The sequence below is a fragment of the Stigmatopora nigra genome, chromosome 8 (assembly GCF_051989575.1).
Source record: "Stigmatopora nigra isolate UIUO_SnigA chromosome 8, RoL_Snig_1.1, whole genome shotgun sequence".
In the NCBI taxonomy this organism is placed as follows: domain Eukaryota; kingdom Metazoa; phylum Chordata; class Actinopteri; order Syngnathiformes; family Syngnathidae; genus Stigmatopora; species Stigmatopora nigra.
Window position 1 is genome coordinate 8,401,248 of NC_135515.1, and position 20,744 is coordinate 8,421,991.

Genomic DNA, 20,744 nt, shown 5'->3' on the forward strand with positions numbered 1-20,744 from the left:
CAGAAATAAAGACTGTAACGGCACAATCATGGACATGGTAAAAAAAACAAAAACAAACAAACAAAACAAAAAACACTCATTTTGACATGTGGCCGGCCCTCTTTGGATAAACCTTAGCAAATGTTGAGTAGTCTGGCTACCATTGATTTATAAATAGAAGGTCAGCTTGCATCTATATCTGTTGTCTGGTGTTGTATGTTATATTTTTTTCTATAAACTAAGATATATTTGGCATGTTTAGACAATGCTTTTATGAGAATAAGACAATAATACTTGAGCTTTCATTTGTTCTGTGTATTTTTAAAGAAAATAGGTCATATTCTAAATCAGACGTGAGCAATTAATTCCACAAAGGACCACAGTGGGTGCAGGTTTTTGTTCCAACCCATAAGAGGAACCCTTTCACCAATGTGGTGTCCTACAAGTGCAATTAGTGAATTGCAGTCACATATTTTTCAGTTGAAATATAACTGGTTAAACTGTCTGTGTTGGATCAGTTTGAACAAAAACTGCACCCACAGCGGCCCTCGAGGACCGAATTCTCTACCTCTCCTAAATTGGGTCTATTTCATTTTTAATGACGATTGGTTTTCATGATAGCCTACATGTCTCCACAATTCAGTTAGTATTCTGATAATTCAAGATGAACCAAGACATAAAGGCTGGGAAAACAGATGAAAGACTGTAGGGGATGGGAAGATAAATGCAATTTGTTTAGAAAGGTTTGCGTGTACGTGTGTTTGCTTGGTTGCGTTATTGCCAATCTCTTACAGTTTGAAAGGAAATCCTTAATGGCAGCGAGTGTCTCAAATGGAGTAAAAGCAATACATCAATTTCTAACATCTAAGAGCTAAAAATGATGTAGCTGTTAGAGGCGCATTGACGGACAGCACGACAGCAATTGATGAAGGGAAACAATGTTTATATTTTTTGAACAAATGCATATTTATAGATATGTCAGAAAAGTCAGTTAATATATATTTCTCAAGAGCTTCATTCAATATGTCCTTTCCTTCTGAAATGTGTATATTTTCCTGGTACAAACCTCTAATCTGGATTATGAAAAAAATCACACTACTACTAAAGCAATATACTGAAAGAAATGAACTATTTTACATTAGTAGATGGAAAATTACATTACATCAGTGTCCCTCATATCTTCAGCAGTCATTTCCCAGTTTCTCTGCCACCGAGTTCCTACATGATGCCTCAAAAAGTTACTCTGACCTTCCTTCTACAAGACTGATTCAACTTTATTTCTTGCAGCGTTTAACAGCAGACAGACATGTTAGCACATATTGCTGCATTAAGAAAATGACAAGGATTTATAAGGCCAAAAAATAATTACAAGATATTAATCTCATAATCCTGTTACTTTGCCTCAAGTGCGTGTGAAAAGTAAAATCATCCTTCTTATCTTTAAATGCGACATTGTGCCCAGAAACGACCAATAATTCTGCCAATGCCACAATTGGTTCCAGGGATGTTGTGATTTTTTTTGGTTCATGTGTGTATTCGTGTGTAAAGTAGTTTAATAGTAAATGTGTAAGAGATAAAAACATACACACGCACACCCATTGACATGCACAATTTAGAAAAACATGTATACTATTTGATCATTTAAAAGGGTTTCAGAATAAAGCTAGTTACAAAGAATGTCGAGGTCATAGTTTATAAATGTTGAATTATTAATTTTATTTGCTTTTATAAAGGTTCATATGGCACCAAGTAAATAATGGAGAGAACCACACACACACACACACATATTGTGACAGACATAATCAAACAGGGAGAAATGTCAGTTTCTCTCAAGCAGAAGAGTCTGACAGAATCAATTAGCAAGCTGGGATATTGGGGAATCGTGCATTAAATTAAAGTGACAGTTTTACCCAAAGGCACACAGCGCATGAGGATATTAAACAACAGAACTGAGTGTGTACATGTGTGTACTATTATATTGTTAGCCTGGATGCGCTTATGAGTGTCTGTACAAGCACAGACCGGATGTGTTTACATTTTTCTGTGTGCATGTGTGAGATTAGCTGACAGTAACATGGTTACATTTATGAAATCACTTTGCTTCTAACCTTATGCATAATTATCTCATTCTTGGAATGAAAACGTCATTACAAAACCCAATCTGACAAAAACAATGCCATGCATTTTGTCGCTTGTAAAAATTGTCTAATCAGCTGTTGTTGTTAAAACATTCTTTAACACCAATGGAAAATCTCCAAGAAAAATGGATCTTTCCGCTGTCATTTTAACACATTCACAATAGTTAAGATGTTCCACTAAGAGACACATTTGACATATTTTTAATTAGGATCTTGGGTAAGGTAGGAAACATTGTAATGAAAATGTATGGGATTGGAGACTAAAGAAAACCTTAAACCCACACGATGCCGTATTTATAATTGTTTTTTGTGTTTTTTTTTATATTTAGATTTCAATACATTAGTCTTCACATGCCGATAACTAGTGCATTTTATTCATACTTCTTGATAATTGTACTTTTGTACTTTTTTGGGGACAAATACACATAGTAATACTCCTACTTCGCAGTTTTTCGATTAACACCGCCATGTCTGGTCTATATTATCTCTAAAATTTGAGGGATTACTTTAGATGCTTCCTGGATTTTCAGGAATTAAATGTTAATATGAGTCGAAAACAAAAAAAAAAAAAAAAAAAAGAAAAAAAATGTCAGCTTGAGAAACCAGATCCCTTCTCTGCAAATATATGAAATCAATTTATAAACAATGGGATGGTCTGGAGCCTGAATACATATTAGCTGGAAGTAAGCAGGTATCAAACACCACATAAATCCTCTCAATAGGGTCTTTTGACATGCAGACGCAGGTTTTACACAATCTGAAATCACAAATCCATGACCGTCCAATATATTCCTCTTCGTTCAACAGCCATGTGCAGAGGAGATTGGCAAACAACCTGCCTGCTTTCCGTTGAAGGCCATAGTCCCCTTGTTGTTTGTTTTTTCTAGGACAATTGTGCATATATAGGGGAATGTTGGCCTCTTTGTGAGCTTTAATCACTAAAATTAATGCAATGTCAGGGTTAAGATGAAGACTAGTGTGTCGCTATGTTCATTCTATCCATTTTAACTAGGAAAGTTTGCTGCAAACATTCACTGCCGGCCCTCTCAGTTAAATTTGATTGGAGTTAATATGACAGACTCGAGATTACCCAACATTCATTCGTCTTCCATACATCTTCCATAGATCAGGTGGATGCCAAAGATGCTTCTTTGGTCTTTATTCAATCCGTTTCTAGTAACATGCAGATTATTTCATTTTGTATGTAGTCTGAACTTTGTATTTCCTCTAGGGTTGGACAATGGTTGAAATTTTAAGAGAAACATGGGAAATTGCATTGATGTTTTATGGATACATAAGGTTTTTCAGGCAAACAATTAGTAATACAAGGATGATATCCTTTCTTGATTTTTACAAAGTTCACTCTGGTCATATTAATGAATCTAGGTATTTTTGTTGTAATTATATATGTTCATGTCTGAATGCTTAAGTCTCTAACACACAGAGTTTCATCTGTGTCTCAGTATGACTCAATAGCAGAATATAAGAAAGTACATGGACACCCACAGGATTAGGAATTTTCTAATCTTTCATTTCGAAGTGGTGGTGCTTTTGCCTAGAATTTCACATGCATACTTTTCAAGTCGTAATTGAGACAGAGTGACTGTCAGTATGTTTTAAAAAAAATGATCTGCATTTAGTTTGTACAGTGAATGTGCGGTGTTTCAAGGATTTCCATGTTCTCATACTGGGAGATTATGAAGCTCATTTTAAAAACTAGGGATTCCTCATCCTGTTCTGATTAGATTGGCATACATTAAAATAGGATTACTTTAAATGCATGACATGTTCCATAGTATGTATGCAGTGGTGAAAAATACACCCAGAATAGTTCAGAAAGAAAATAGCTATAAATATAAAATAATATGGAGTTACTAATCCGGGGAAAAAAAATCAACAGATGTTATATCACACCATGGGCATATTTTAAAGTGATTAATCTAACACAACCTCCAAGGTCCTTAAATGAATGAATGAATTAACTGTATCAATACAGATACCGGATCACATTGGCCTTAACACTAATTGAAATGCAATTTTTTTCCTTATTTTGTTTTATCTTCCTGAAGTTGAAAACTTAATCTTATGAAGATTATAACCCTTTCCTCTCCAAGTTTAAGAAAAATAACATCCCCAAATTGTAAAGTCTATAGACTCTCTCACATATCAAAATAATGTACCATATTAATATTGAAGTATTCATTGTGTCTAGTTTCAAATATGTATGAGCCACTGACCACCGTAGAAAAACACATGTCTGTACATGTAGTATATATAATTTTTATGTGACAATGCTCAGAGGATACTCCTATATGCCTGTTAGTGCCTGTTAGGACTTTTTTTACAGCACAAGGAATGACACCCACAAACAAAGTTATCTTACGTATCTAAAACTTTACACACAATGAATTCTTATACTATTTTGTGAGAGAATTGTGTGGATCTGGTATTTTTTACCCCTGGCTAAGACCTTTATGAGGACTACTGACAGCAGGACAGCATTGAGCTGAGTGAGGATACCTTCTCCTAATGAGGCATTTTTTTGTATCCCCCCAACCACCACCTTTCATTTCCATTTCTATCTGTCAGTCTATTTTCTACCTGATTTATCCTTCTTGCCCTTTCCATCACCACACTATCCTCTTTTCATGTTTGTATCTTTGCCTTTATTCCTTCACTATTTCCCAATTTCTTGCGCTTATATTCATCCTTTCACGGGTTGTTACTATTACATCTGTGTTTTCTTTTCCCCCTCAGCTCAGCATGGGGAGGGGGGATTGATTCACAATAGCTCTTTGAAATGATTGCAAGTAATTGAGATAGGGGTATGGGCCAAATTCTTTAAAGTATTCTTTTTATTATTTTTTCCCGCTGTGCGTGGTTAAATAAATAAAAAATCCCCCCCCCCCCCAAAAAAAAAAAAAAGAAAAAAAATAATCATTTATATATATAATTTAATATATAATGTATACACACATTCATATTCATACATTCAATGTAGCAAAGATACTTTTCGGGCATTTGACCATACACACAAACAGAGCTAGAGGAAGTTGTGAGGCAACAAGGTCGAATGGATTAAAAATAATAGGCAACAATGGATTTGGACTGAAACTGATATAAATAATTAAGGAGCTGGAATGTAGGAGGTCAAATCCTCTTTTGCCTGCTGCACACTGTGAATGTTACTTTTAATTTTTAATTTCATATATTGTGCGAATGAGTCCTTCTGCTGGCTCATCAAATTGCCTGAGTTCCTACATGCTGAAAAATGGGAAGTAGGACCTAACCTCTGTTGTAAGTGTCTGACTGTAGCTCTTTAGTAAATACAATAAAATAGCTGAGAAGTAATGTGTCATTCTAAAGCCTCCTTTGATTGAAAAAAACTAAACGCTTACCACTTGAAAAGCATGAAAATATAATTTTGGATTATGCATTAAGGCGTGCATATAATTATTTTTAGAGGGATCTTTGGAAAAAAGGAAACAAAAGGCCAAAAAGAAGACACTAGAGAATGGAAATGGCACACGAGACCATGAATAATGCAGCAACCCCGTAAAAAAAAAAAAAAGTGAGTGTTGAATAAATGACAGCAAAAGAGACACACATAAGAGCAGTTCAATCAGTTTTAGGTTTCATATCCATACCAACAGGAAAAGAATCGATCTTTCCATGATACACAACCCTTTCCACAAAGTATATTGTCAATACTCCAGCTAGAATCATGTTTCCTGTGACTGGTTTGTGTTCAAATGCAAAACAAATAAAATAAATAAATACATTAATTAATGAATAAATAATTAAAGAATATAAACATAAGTGTGTACTTTTTAAATATTGTATTTACAATGAAAGCTAGCTTCCATTTTGACTTTTGTAAGAGTTCTCCCTATATTTATACTTAATTTCAGGATAGGTGAAACATCATCACATCACATCATTCTGAAATTACTCCTTGCATGTCTATATACAGTGTGTGGGAGATTGTTGATCTATTCATGGTGAATATAGAGATGTTTGCATGCAGTATCGATTTCTGCAAGTTTACACTTGACTCTCGTTTTTTTCCACCTTATTGATTATCTTGTACTCTGCCCTGAAAGTCATATTTACAGGACAACCATTGCTCATAAGAGAAATCACACTTTCCTCATTTTTAGGAAATGTGCTTTATCATTCATTGACTGAAGAATAGCAAAGCTTTTTATGAAACAGGACTTTAGTGATCCTTTTGAGCTTTACCAAAAAAAGGAGATCCTTTACCATGCTAGCTATTAGAGAAACCATCTTAAAAATTGTTTTCTGGTGACCATTTGGTGAGTTGTTTATCATCACGACTGCTATGGAATGTGGTTCTGTAACCTGGACAACAGAGTAGTATAGATGTTGGACAAAAATAGCAATTGAGCTTTAGACTTCTTTAGTTGCATGTACTTGTTGGGAGTGACTCAAGTCTGAATCCTGAATAAACTACTGCCAATGCACAAGACCCCACAGCTTTCCAGCAATAATGGATGTCTATATTAGAAAACATTGGTGAGATTATGATAGTCATGTAGTCCACAAGGATAGCAATAGATACTAAACATCTTTATCAAATAGCACAAGCTGTTATTCAGTGTACAAAGGCTGGTGTATATGCATACATTTCAAAATCAATTCTAATTCAGTAAACAACACAGTAAAAAGGTAAAAAATATGTGTTTGCATTATTATTGAGGCATGTAGCGGGCAAAGGGCGATCATCTATTATCCCATGTTAATATTCAAATCCTCTTTAATTCCCAAAACACTCACTAATTTGTCATCTCCTCCTCTTGTAGACTCCTTTTAACAAGCATCATCTTTCATCTAATCCTCTGCCATCCATTCAATTTCTATGCCCTTTTTCATCCTTTCTTTATCCGATTCATCCATTCACTCTCACACTATTTCCTGGGTCTTTTGTAATATCCTTTCCTCCATGTGTAATGATCTAAAGGCTGGCAAGGGCTTAGTTTGTTAGTGGGCTGATGAGTTTAGGGAACTTACAGGGTAGGCATATCGCTAAACAATTAAACATTGATTTGGGACAATCATGAAAAGAGCAGCTGGATGCCAAACAAGGGGATTACGCTTTGGACAGTCGCTTTCTGCTGAGTACAGCATTCCTCCAGGAACATAGAGAAAATGTGAGCCAGGACAGGGGAGATGAGAGGCCAAGCAGATAAGAACACATGAAACAGACTTAAAAGATGGAAAGCCAACAGAAAATGAAAGAACAAGATCAGTGAAGCAGAACACACTGTTTGAAACCAAACATTACAGCTGTTAGGCAGGAAGTATACAACAGAGGTCAAATGCGGGCGTGAATGACAAGTTTCTTATTTTCTAATATGTCTGCATAAACTGATTCATGATGTTGTTGCAGATTCCTATTGCTCAATAGCAAAACAATATATTTTGATTCACCAAACATCCCATGGATGGTAGTGATCCCTATTTGATGACAGTGTTGTATTAATAATGTAACGTAACCAGATTTTGTCAAACAGTGATAAGTAGTGGTCTTGTAAATGTCAAGTTACATTGAAAGTATTCCACCAGCAAGAGTGGCCACTTTTTTTGAAATGTGTTCACAAGTGTGATAGCTGATATCGCAGAAAAATAAAATATAAGGTATTCTCCATTTAAATCATATAACTTTGACAAGGAATGCCATACTGTGGGCCTGGATTTCTTTTAGATGGATTGAAAACACATCAACCACAAAGAGAGTCTGTCTTGAGTGCCAATAGAGTACCCTATATCCATCTTTTCCAGTCCTCTCTGATCCCCAGTCTCTGTACTTTCATTCTCTGCCCTATCTTTTCCTCAGCCTTCTTTTTTCAAAATAAAGTGCCTCAGCCTAGCTAATGGATATTGACCAAAGACATAGAGCAGGATGGGGGGGGGGGGGGCAGGGGGGGACTACGCAAACATGCACTTGCACTTATTGTTCATTGCTTTTTATTTTCTACTCCGAATAGGCTATTTGGTGACGCATCTCCTAATGGCTTCTCATAGGTTGGGAGCATGACGTTAAGATAAATCATAGAGATAGCAACTGTATGTGATAAATTTAGCCTTAATCATTAAAGTACTGGTAGGTATATGGAAACCTACAGAATTTGCACTCATGGTTATCAACAATATTTAAAGAAATTGCATATCATAATCAATTATTTTTAATGGGTGGTCTTGATGTAAGAAGTATATGTAGTAGATGCTGAAATAAGGCAAATACCAGTTGGTATAATTCAAAGATTATGTATTTTGAGCGGCTCGGCGGACATGTGGTTAGCGTGCTGGTGTCACAGTTCTGGGGCCGACAGTTCGATACCAGTTCGGATCTCACTGTGTGGAGTTTGCGTGTTCTCAAATGGCTTGTGTGGGTTTTTTCTCCAGGTACTCTAGTTTCCTCACACATACCCCAAAAATACAGGATAGGCTGTTTTAACACTCTAAATTTCCCCTGGGTTTGAGCGTGAACATGCGTGTTTGTCCGTCTCCTTGTGCGCTCCGATTGGCTGGCCACTGATTCAGGGTCTTTTAGAGTAGTATTATTTAGCTGAAACAATGTATGATGCTGATGAAGAAAGGGGAATAGCCAAGAAATTATTTCAAAATAACTTTCCATTTATCACATAACCTAGCATTGCTCCAGTGTTGCTATGGAAACCATTGAATATCCTTGGGTTTTCAAAAAAACTGGAACTTTTAATGATTTTCTGAAACATTGGCCGCATGTGAAAATATAACGAGTGATACCACAAGATATTGCCAGATATTTTTGAGTATTGCAAGATGTTCTTCTTTTTTAAATCACAAAAGACATTTTAAATTACTTGTTTTAATGAAAACATTTCAGAAGTAAAATCTGTCTACCAGTAATAAGGCATAATCTACAACATCAAGAAATATGGTTTTCTTAGATTGGCAGCAGCAACCTCTGTTGTTGAGATATTTTCACAGCACTGGAAACTATTTTATTTGTATTATTTATTATGTGCTTTTATTCACACATCATCCACAGCCTTGACTATCGACACATGCACACAGACATATTTGGACTAAAGGGCATTACACAAAAATGCTCCAAGAATTGATAGAAAATAGATGTATAGTAATCATTAATAGTTTTCAACTGGAAATTTGACATATTCTAAACAGACTGACCTGTACACCAGTGTGTCATCGCCTGAGCTGTTGTACTGGACTTGGAACATCCTGACGCCTGACATAGTTGTCTGGCTGCTCCATCTAATGAGGGCAGAGTTTCCAGTCAGCTCCACCAAGGAAACCCTGCGATCTCCTGCTCTGGTGTCGTTGTTAAGCGTCACAACTTTAGACGAGGTTAGGATGTCGGAAGGAGCGGGTTCTCTTGTTTCTGATGTGTCTCTGCTACGACTTGTGCTATTTGCCAGATGGGGCATTGGTGTAACAACCAATTCCACTCTTCCTGTGGATTCACCTGCTGCATTAGAGGCAATGCACGTGAAGTTTCCAGAATCTTTCAATGATGTGACATTGATCTCCAAGCTTCCATTAGGGAAAACCAAGGTTCTGGAAGAAATCAAAAATATATATGGAAATTTGCTTTCCAATTGAGATGAATTTAGGTTGAGGCATTTCATTTTGTTATCTTTAGTGGCGTCAGTGGCCCAGGTTTTGCAAGTAACATTAGACTTTTACTATGAAAATTTACCAAGTACAAGATTGTTTGCAAAGTTCTGCTCAGTAACTCTTTGGTGAATGTGACTTTTTATTATATAACCAATACAACTGCAACTGGACTATTCCTAATACCTACATTACTCCGTATAATTATTTCACATTATACAATAATAGTCTACGGTGTAGACTATTATAGCTTAGAGCTCAGTCCAATACCTTGTGCCATTAGATATTAGTCTGCCTTCTGGACTGATCCAGTGCACCTCTGGTTCTGGATCTCCATTTGCTTTACATTTGAGACTGGTAGGTTGGCCCTCTAAAGACACAGTCTGAGGTGATTTACGGGTTAACACAGGCGGATCACATATAAATTCCTAAGGGGAGTCAGCATATATTTCATTAGTTTGTCAGTTTGTTTCATTATCTTTTGAATTATTAGTGAACTACAATTCCACCTCTTCAGGGATTGTCCAGAAGTATTTGGCACTAAGATCTTGTGGTGAAGCACACGTCTCCAAATCATCCTCTCGGGTCAGTCTTCTCAACCACAGAAGTTCGCAATTGCAATGTAGAGGGTTTCCGCCAAAACTCAAAACCAAGGATGACAGGGGACTGCCTTTAGATTTTGCATAAACTGGGATTCTCAGGAAAAGGGGGTCAGGAGGAATTTTTTTCAGTTTGTTGGATGTCATGTCCAATCTGTAAAAACACCCGAGGGATAGTTATAAATAAATTACTATTTCAATATCGTCATAAAATGATCATAATACTTAAACATCATACTAGACATTTTACCTAAAGTGATTTTCTTACCTAGCAAGTTTGTGTAGATTAGTGAAGACACCTTGGGGAACATTTTCAATGAGATTATGATCCAGATTTAAAGTATTGACATTTGTTAAGTGCCCAATTGTGTCCCAAGGAACTTTTATAAGATTGTTGTAGCTGAGGTCTAAATCCTCTAGTGTGGAGAGGAAGTCATCAAAAGCATGGGGAGATATTGCATGGAGTTGGTTACTGGCCAGAATTAAATGCCGAAGGTTGGAAAGGCCTATGAAATGATCATCCTGAAAGAAGTAAAAAATAAATAAACACATTAGGCTGTGGTACATAAAATATTGAACATTATTTTTTTTCTATATGTAACTTTAGTATTAGACACTTTCAATTAATCAAATAATCCATTCATTCAGACAACATTGAAAGCAGTTTTATCTTTTTGAATCCAAATAAACTATTAAGGCATTAATGGAGTTTACCTTGATAACAGTTAGTCTATTTGAGTCTAAATGCAGAGCTCTTAGTCGCCTAAGATCGCTGAAAGCTGAAGGAAGGATCTGACTTATGGTATTTCTGGACAGAGTCAGATGCAATAGGCTTGTCATGTTGGCAAAGTCCTTTCTACGTACAGCTAGGAAAAAAGCAGACACAAAATTGTGTACAACCTCAAAAGACAAATTGACCACACACAAATTGTTAGGTATCTTTGTGTATGAATAATAACAACAAAAATGACCACACAAGCAAAAAAATGTCATTTTGTTATTAGCTGTGTTTCCAAAAATGTGCCTGTGGGATTTTTTTTTCTTTCCAAACGCAGTTTCTATAATGACCTAACCTTCTAAAGCAGATAGGCTTGATAAGCACAAGCCCTTCAATATACAATAGATTACCATTATCTCAAAACATTAGCATCTGATAAGTGGCATACAAGTGCTTGTTCATGTTGATCCACAGGTCTAAAAACAAGATTACACCACTTGCAGCTATCACATGATTGGCAACGTCCACGCGGTCATAGGTATTCTGAAGATTACTGTTCAATCTGACACATTTCACCGTTTGCAGAAACATCCACGACGTAGCGGAGGTAATTGTAGGCTTAAAGCAGATGTCTATTTCTTTTATTTATCTGTCCTCTTTGAAAATTGAAAAAAAATACCCTTGTTCTGGAAAGGAAGTTTAGCACTGACATAAAACAAAACATCTCATTTCCTTCCAACAAAGATCGTGGAGTCTGTCCATACTTTCCATAAAATATGTATTTACTATTTGCATGAGCTTGTAAACTCATGAGATAATTAAAATTTTATTGTTTATTTCGTGATAAAACAATGAAAAAATGGTCGCTCTCAACCATCATTTATTCACAAGTGGCTGACAAAATAGTTATGGTGGGACATACATACCACTTGCATATTTCTGTGGAAGTCTCTGATGTTGGCACGCGATTGCGTCTGAATTGCGACACGTGCATCAGAGCTGCAAGTGTTTTTTTTTTTAGATAAAACACCTTCCCAGGCTGCTGTTGTCAACGTTTGGTGATACCTGCTAGTCTAAATGACCCACTATTACTGTATTTTAATATTTCTAACCCCATGGAGCATATACTTGAATGGATGAAGTTAGTAATTGCAAGGATAATTCTAACTTCAACTTGCAATTTTTTGAAGAGCAAGAGTAGCAGAATAACCAATATGGAAATATGGAGTTTCCCCCTCCATTCAGTGTTTACAAAAGAGCATTAGTTGAATATCAGAGTGCTGTTCCACCCCTGCAGCTCATATTATTTCACCGACACAGTAATATAATACCATCAGCTAACATGGTAAAAACCAAACTAAGCTGCCTTTGGCTACTCTGCTCTGTGTGCAAAATACAACAATCAATTTACAAGTACTTTGTACATTCCTACAACTCCTTTTTTTTGTCAAACGACAGACAACTTACTCCAGTGTAATCACTGTAGGATAGGAAGAAAATATTGTCACCATGGTACCTGTGATGAAGTTCTCTTGAAGCCGTAGCTCCACAGTATGTCGATCTATAGCAACAGGAACAAATAGCAAGCCTGTTTTAGAGCAGAGGATAGCGAGCGATGGTGAAAGGCCCTGGCACATACAGCGTTTCGGACACTGCTGTCCCTTGCATGCTGCTGCCAGCAACAGCAAAGACAACCACAGGCGTTCCATAATCAGCCTTTTAAAACACAGCGACTGGAAGACAGAAATGAGAGAATACATAATGCATGTTTATTTCCCTTCAAGATGCGGTAAAGTCATTTTTCAGATTTTCATTTCAACGCATAAAATGTGCTGAAAACATGGGCACAAGCTGAGAACAACTGAGTACTAAAGCTTTAATTTATTGGAAAACCTTTTGGTCTGATTTTTGGACAGTTTTTGTTTGTGTCGTCACTGTAGTTTTTCATCCCATCTACATTTAAAAGTAAAATGCAATGTGCATAAAATCTTAACAATACAAAGCTTTACAAAGAAATGTAGGTCTCCGGCTTGATCCAAACTATCATGTCCTATGTTTGAGAGATGTTCATTTTGGCAGCATTAGAGAAGACATATTCAGGTTGTTGCCAGATTTTAATGCAGACTCCTTTTGCCTCCTACACATCTCATACCAACAGCAATAGGTAAACAAACTGATCATAGCCACAGCTGCTAAAAGCTAGTGTGAACAATTTATCATTGTGTTCATGTTATATTTCCAATAATTAAGCATTATTTTATAATCCCGAAGTGGAAACTCATCATAACACATCATTGACATTTTCTCTTTGGCCACTCATTGTGACTGCATAGTTTTGAAAGGCTATTCTTGCATGCCAATGAACAGCATCTTTTGGTAACACCTTTTATCTTGGGAGTCTTTTCTTGCCTTGTAATCATCACACCAAAATAACATTTACTAATTAAAAACTAAATTAAAATGAGAGGTCTAAGATGGGGCCAGATTGGTCTGAAGTTCTTTTACTGATACTCATCTCTGTGTTGTAACACATGAAAAATGTCTCAACTCTCTGCAATATAATTATTTGTGCTGCAAGGATTCTCATAGCCACAGCTTTAGGCGCTTTTTGCACTGCTAGTTATGAGACAATTTCTATTTTTGTCTTGGCTTGAAACACATGATGTGGTTTGTCTCGGCTCAATCTGACTACATTATGCTGCACAGTTTGAAAAGCCTTGCTAATCAATAACATTGAACCTTCGTATTCTCAGAGGCTTTTCTAGTAAACTTCTATTTTCCTGGTGCTATAGCCATATAATTAAACACATAGTTATGAGTTAAATTGTATTACCCTTCCATTGGGGATATAAATATACAATACTTATGCAAAACCTTATTTAAAAATTACAATTTGAAAATGAAAAAAAGGAACAGATCCATTCAATAATTTAATGTGAATGAACGCAAACAGCAGTGAATTCTGATTGCTCACAATGAATGATCATATTTCAGTGCAATTGACGCTCGGTCAATAGCAACCAAGGAGTTTATTTGTGAAATAACATCAAAACTGTAAAACAGTGTATTTAGTTTGAGTGTTGTAAGTGCTAATATGCTGAAATGACCCAGTGGTAGTATGTTGAAATAGTAAAATAAAAATATAATTGAGGAAGCTCAATTTCAGTATTTTGCGTGGCTATGCATTCTCGGTGAAGGATATTTTCAAGCTGTCTTCTTTGGGCCATGATCATAAACAATTGTAGTCAGAATATATAGTCTGGCACTTTTTAACCAGGGACAGCTGGAGCAGTTTGTTCATTATTGTATTTGTTCAATTACCTGCTGACCATAAGTTGAAGTCTCAGATTTACACAAATATTGTAGTACTATTTCAGTGATTGTTCCCAATAACCCTATCCAAGCAAGAAACTTTTATCCATTCAAGGTGGAGGCTCTTTATAAGGAAATGAAACAAACAACCATTCATGCTCACACTCGTACCTAGGGGCAATTTCGAGTGTTCAACCAGCTTACCATGCATGTTTTTGGAAGTTGGGACCGGAGTACCCAGAAAAAAACTAAACTAATTTAAAAAAAACTACCCTTAATTATACATTATAAGGGGAAATGTCTGGGTGAAGATATAAAATGGCTTGGCAGAGAGCAGATAATTGAGCCTGTTAAGGCATGGCAGCACATACTGTAAAATAGAAGACAATTGAAAAAGCAAAGAAAAAAAAACATACAGAATGGGGTATGTGTCAAAACCATGGGTAAAAGAATTAAGCAACTTGGTGGAGGCCTGTATCTTAGCAACAGTCGATGACACATGGATGGTAACAGTGAGGAGGTGGGAAGAGTATGTGTTATGGTTGTGGGGGTGTTGAGTGTGTGTATGGGGGCTGTGAGAAAGAACAAGATTGGTCTGAAGTTCTTGGAAGTATTGAATCTGTGTCTTCGTCATAGAATGATGGAGGGTTTTAAGGGAGGGGGGGATGAACAGATTCCCTGCTCCAGAGAGTGCAACTACAGAATACATATGTTATACTAGAGGCTACTGGTCATTAGTTTATTTTTGTCCAAGAACACTACACTACTAGTGATACATAGACATGCACGCACACGCACAATAAACAAATAATTATTTCTTTCTGTAAACATTGAACACCTTAAGTGATAGTCTGCCAGCCAACAAATACCTGGTTAGTTTTAATTGGGCAACTATTTGGATTTATAGATGTCCAAAGACTTAACACTTTTTCCAAATTGTCAAGCCCTCATTTTTTAATTGAGTAATTTAAGTGGTTATATGATTGTGATTTTCAGGGCAAATTAAAAAAAAGTATGTGGTAAATGTGCTGGGTCGAAAGCTATCTTGCTCCGAGTGCTGATTGTGGATTATGCAAATAATAAAAGAAGATTAATTCACCTTTTGAAGTGTAACTTTAAAATAGGCAATGAGTGCCTCAACCGATTAATGTTTGTACACTTAAAACATGCAATTGGATTTTGTGTGTCATTGTACACTTGAATCGGAGATAAGTCAGAAAAGAATGTTATTCATAGATTTGTCATGCAAATGTCTGAGCCTACTGGTTATGACAAAACCTTTTTAATGCCACAGTAGATAACTAGCAACACAACTTGGAAGTTTAAAGTATTTTTCAGCTTTATAAAAATATACTCTAACTACTCTAAAGATATGTAATATGAATGGATGAGGCTTCTCGGACATGGATGAAAACGTTACACTGGATTGTTGGATTGTTGTGTCTTTGTTTGTTCATTTCCAGATCAGTTATTGACTATTGCTATATATATGCGTGTATATACATATTTATAATGTCACATTTTATAGAATGTACATACACATAGTCCCACGGATGTTGGCATACTTTGCTGTATTTGTTCATAATTTTGGCAATAGGAACTATCATGGTGAGCAAGGGGTCATGGTTCTGGCAGATTACCCATGCTATCCAAATCTCATACCAGCTGGTTGACCAAGCTGACAGCCCTGTAGATGCTCACACAATGGCACAAAACAAATCCCCACATAAATGCACAGGGGCTGATAAACATTGTTGTTCAAACAAACATTCACCTTGACTGCATAAAGGCATACTATGACTAGGAACAGGACCACACAAAAGCTATAGTGGGGATGTCTTATGTTATGTGATTCTTTCTAATACGCTCACTCAGTATACATTTTAAAATATTCAGCTCACTCTTGTGGCACCTCCATCTGCCGATATTTTTCAGTGCATCTAGAAAATAGTCCTTCCAGTATAGTACATAATGAGATGATGTGAAGACAATACAACAATTCTTGTCTGTCGATAGTCTCTTGCACGGGTCTTCATCAATTTATCTTGTGTGAGCTATTTTCCACACAGCAACAGTGTCATAGAGCAGTTCATCTATCATAATATTTTTTTACCTTGGCTAGTATTCCAAAGCATGTCAGTTAATGTTAGATTATTTTGCACAGTACATTGGGAAATCATAATAAAGAAAGGATGGAGTGTAAAAGAAGTTCAAGACAAAAGCATTATATAGTGGTGCCTTGCGATATGATATGTAAATGATTTAAATCATAGACAAGAGTGTATGTATACTCAAGAAATTGAAGCCAGACGTAACACATGGGGGTTAGGCAATACGCATTACATAAACAATTGAAGAACAACGAATTGGCAAACCTATTTGATCGTTTTACTTTTGTACTTTCTTTAAAAAAAACGACAACTTCAAAGTATTTGTTAAAGGAATTTGCTTTTTGCCCAACTCTTTGACAGTTTGCTGTACTGTTTCCCTCCTTTTGACCTTTTTGAATCTCTAAATTTCATTGAGTGCCAAAGGTTTAGGTTGACTGATTATTTTAATATTGTATAAAGCAATAGCAGCCTGTTTAGTGATTACGTCGATTAGGGAGTAATAATATTATATAACACTGAAAAGGGGAGCAATAATGTTTAGGGTGAAAATAGAACAGGTAATACATGATGTAGGAGTGGATAGGACAAACTGTTTTTAAAAAATGAAAGCTCAGTTATGGGGGAAAACCAGGACGATTTGCAGATGCCACATTAAGGAATTTATTACATATTCAATGTAATACACGTGCACAAAAACACAGCCTGTGCCTCTAACTGACCCATCTTGGTGTTAATGCCAACAGAGAGTAGCCCCTGAAAACCAATTATGCTATTATCTCTACAATAATGGCAATGTTTATCCACACGTGGGCATACACGGAGGTAAGCTGTGAGGCATTAGTTTAATACCCATCAATGGATTCGGCCACTTCAATCACGACACTCAGGGGCAGATATTACTGGAAGATAAGTCTGTACAATTTATTAAGTAGCTCTTGACACAAACAAATAGACCCCTATGTTAGAACAGGTCATACCTAATAGTTATTTATTTTTTCAAATTTTATTTTACATTTGGAGTTAGGAGCAGCCAAACTAATGGAACCTCCAACATTATACCGGTGGGATTTTAGAGAAACAAAAACAAAGGCATTTACAATAAAAAGTTCAATTAAAGTAGGCCAGCAATAATCTACAAGAGAATAGCGGTTCTTTATGAAACTTTATGGATGTTTTGTCAATTTCAATTGGGGCGGGACAGTGGAAGAATGGTAAGCATATCCTCCTCAAACTTCTGAGAGAAATGTTTAATCCCATACAGAAACTACAAATCCAATCTATATGTATCTTGATGAATATTGAATCTGGGTGAAAATAGTCTAACAAGTCATTGGTTTAATGGTTTAGTCAACCGACTTCCAGGGAAGCATCTGGGTTTTAGTTCCCACTCAGTAAAAAGCGTGAATGCATTCTTTCTCTATTTGTGCTTAAGCCACCATTTTGCCCGAGCTGTATGTTTCAGGTCAATTTGTCGCGCAGCTGAGACCAAGCTTTCTGAGAAGTATGCTTCTGAATGCTTTCATATTCTTGACATTTCAATGAACCCTGCCAGATACAGCAAAGCCGCAACCAAGCCCCTTTACAGTATACAACAACAATGTGAATGAAATAATCAATTCAAACAAAATTCTAACCAAGTACTATATTGAACAAAATGACAGAAAAGAGAAAGTATGCCTACCTCTGTCAAGTGTGTGGTGATTCAATTAGGGTCAACATGGAGAACATCTATATTGGCTGACAGAAGTTATAGGCCGCCTGGAGGAAAAGAGAGGGAGAGAGAAAAAAGGTTATTTTACATTCAAAAATATTACAATTGTGATATCATCCACTAAATACAGCAATTTAACGCATGAAGTTTACCAATCGTAGTGCACACAGAGACAGAATACCACTCAGAGACTGAACAAATGAATGAATGAATGAATGAATGAATGAATAACATAGGGTAAGAGCGGTAGAAAGAGTGGGCAGCATTTCTGCTTGACAGTTCTTAGATCAATGTTTAAATCCCCCGGTGGGTTTCAACCTTCCTGCATGGAGTTTGCACGCTCTCTCTGTGGGTTTTCTCCAAGTACTCTAGTTTCCTCCCATATCCCAAAAACATTATTGATCATTGATTGAGCTCTCCTGAATGTCTGTATCAGTGTGAGCATATATGGTTGTTAAGTCTCCCTGTGTCTGTCAATTGGCTGGAAACTAATTTGAGGTGTCCCACGCCTACAACCCTTGTGAGGATAAGCAGTACAGAGAATGAATTAATAATATAGCAACAGATTGTAAATCAATTTCCCAAACAGTTGCAAAGAGCCTAGAGAGCCTCCAAAAAGACAAATATCAAAACACTTTTTTTTAAATCCTCAAACTCTATCAAAATATACCTCACAGTGCTTTGTTAGATTGCACACGACCTTCACAGGTTTCATCAACGTGTTGTTGGAAATTTGACTTTATCTTTAATCTCTAATCCCATCCAGTGTATATACCTTTTTTATGTATGTATTTGCTAACAACAGAGGCACCTCTATTTACAAAATTAATTAGTTCCGAAAGGAGTTTAATAACATGGGTTTTTCATAAGTAGAAACATATTTTACATCGAATTAGCATAATTCATTTTAAAGTCTTTCATAGACAGACACACAGACATTAATTGGTTTTAAACTATTCGAAAGTGAATAAGATGTCACAATGAAAATAGAAAAATGTCATAGAAAAATGTCTATTTTCTCTTCAAACCGAAAACCTTGCCAATCAAATCAAGGTTATAGACTTGAAAAAGACGCACCTCTTCAGTCTTGATACGCTTCTTGATGTGCTTTGACAGTCACCGCTGATTAAGTTCACAGTGATTGACCTTGAGTGACCGATATTTCTAATCAGCAAATGTTTTCACAGCAACTGTACTTCCACCACCCGTCGTTATTTTGAAAATATTTTAATAGGATACATCTTTACCCAAGGTCAAAAGCATCATTACACTCATTTCATTAGCAAATACAGAGTGCAAAAGGGCACAAAAAAATTTCACCCTCGTCACATAGATGCAACTAATAAAAGTCAAAGTGAAATGCAAGACCTGTTTTAGCCCTTTCAAACAACGTCAGCTGGTATAGCCTCAAGACCAGCAGCCTGCGACTTTGACTTTAAGTAATGGGGTTGACAGTTGATAGTTTCTACTGATTATGAGGTGCGAAAATAAATATATCATATCAATCCCAGGGTGAAAAAGCTGTGCAAATGTTATTATGCATCATCGCAGCAAGCAGCCCCATACCTGTAATTTACTCATCACATTAGGCTGTTTTAAGCATAAAAAAATATTTTTTGTGCTAAATCCGATGTGTGCCAAAGTTCCTGTTTTGTGGTTAGTTGACAGACTCTAGAAGAGTTTCAAAGCAAAACTCATCCCACAGCAATCAGACTCACACATGCATCGCCCCATGGGCTCATGCAGCAAAGAAATTAACTGTAATGAGAAAAATTAAATTGCAGACCATTGATAAGATGGAAAAGGCTGTTGTTCTTTCGTCACATGGACTTAAAATGAGCCGAAACACAGTGGAACAACACATCGGATAGCCTGTGAGACCTAAAACACCGTATGGCGGGCAGTCAGGCTGTTATCTGAGGAGATTGCCTACATAAATAAAACTCTGCATTGCACTACAGGCAATCTAAAACAAGATGATACGGTATCTTTGTATCTCTTCATCTGTGTGCAGAGGATACAAAGTGAACAACAGAGGACATGTCTATAAAGTAGTCGGTAGTGACCAGTGAACTAGAGAAAAAAACTGACTTTAAAGCCTTGAGTATTTTAATAACCCCTTTAAACATATACCCATTCTAGGACTCCTTTAAAATCCAAATGTTGTACACTGAAGTATTTATCCTCACAAGGGTCCCGGGGAGGTGCTGGAGCCTATCCCAGCCAACTATGGGCAGCAGGCAGGGGACTTCTTGAATTGCCAGCCAATCATACTCACACTCATAACTAAGGCCAATTTAGAGTGTTCAACAAGCATATAATGCATGTTTTGGGGTTCTGGGAGGAAACCAGAGTACCCAGAGAAAACCCATGTATTATTTTAAGTTTGTAGTGAAAGAATATCAGTTAAAAAAAATCTGTTTTTGCAAATGATTTCCCTTATCTCACGACCACTTGTGATATTTTTTACAGTTGAAAATTATTAGTTGCCATTTCTGTTTTCAATGGATACAGCCATCAAGTATGGTATATACA

At 36.4% G+C, this 20,744-nt stretch overlaps 1 protein-coding gene across 2 annotated transcripts in view; it reads right to left on the reverse strand.

Annotated features, from left to right (window-relative positions):
• The window catches only part of LOC144200051 (leucine-rich repeat and fibronectin type III domain-containing protein 1-like protein), a 68,824-nt gene that overhangs the window by 18,053 nt on the left and 30,027 nt on the right, over positions 1-20,744 (reverse strand). For both annotated transcript variants that reach the window (XM_077721940.1, XM_077721938.1), the window contains exons 2-8: positions 18,180-18,256; positions 12,592-12,808; positions 11,072-11,223; positions 10,626-10,879; positions 10,268-10,511; positions 10,029-10,186; positions 9,315-9,701 (exon numbers count right to left, since the gene is read on the reverse strand). In XM_077721940.1, the coding sequence (XP_077578066.1) occupies positions 9,315-9,701; positions 10,029-10,186; positions 10,268-10,511; positions 10,626-10,879; positions 11,072-11,223; positions 12,592-12,784 (1,388 nt within the window). In that variant the 5' untranslated portion in view covers positions 12,785-12,808; positions 18,180-18,256. The remainder of the gene's footprint in view (positions 1-9,314; positions 9,702-10,028; positions 10,187-10,267; positions 10,512-10,625; positions 10,880-11,071; positions 11,224-12,591; positions 12,809-18,179; positions 18,257-20,744) is intronic.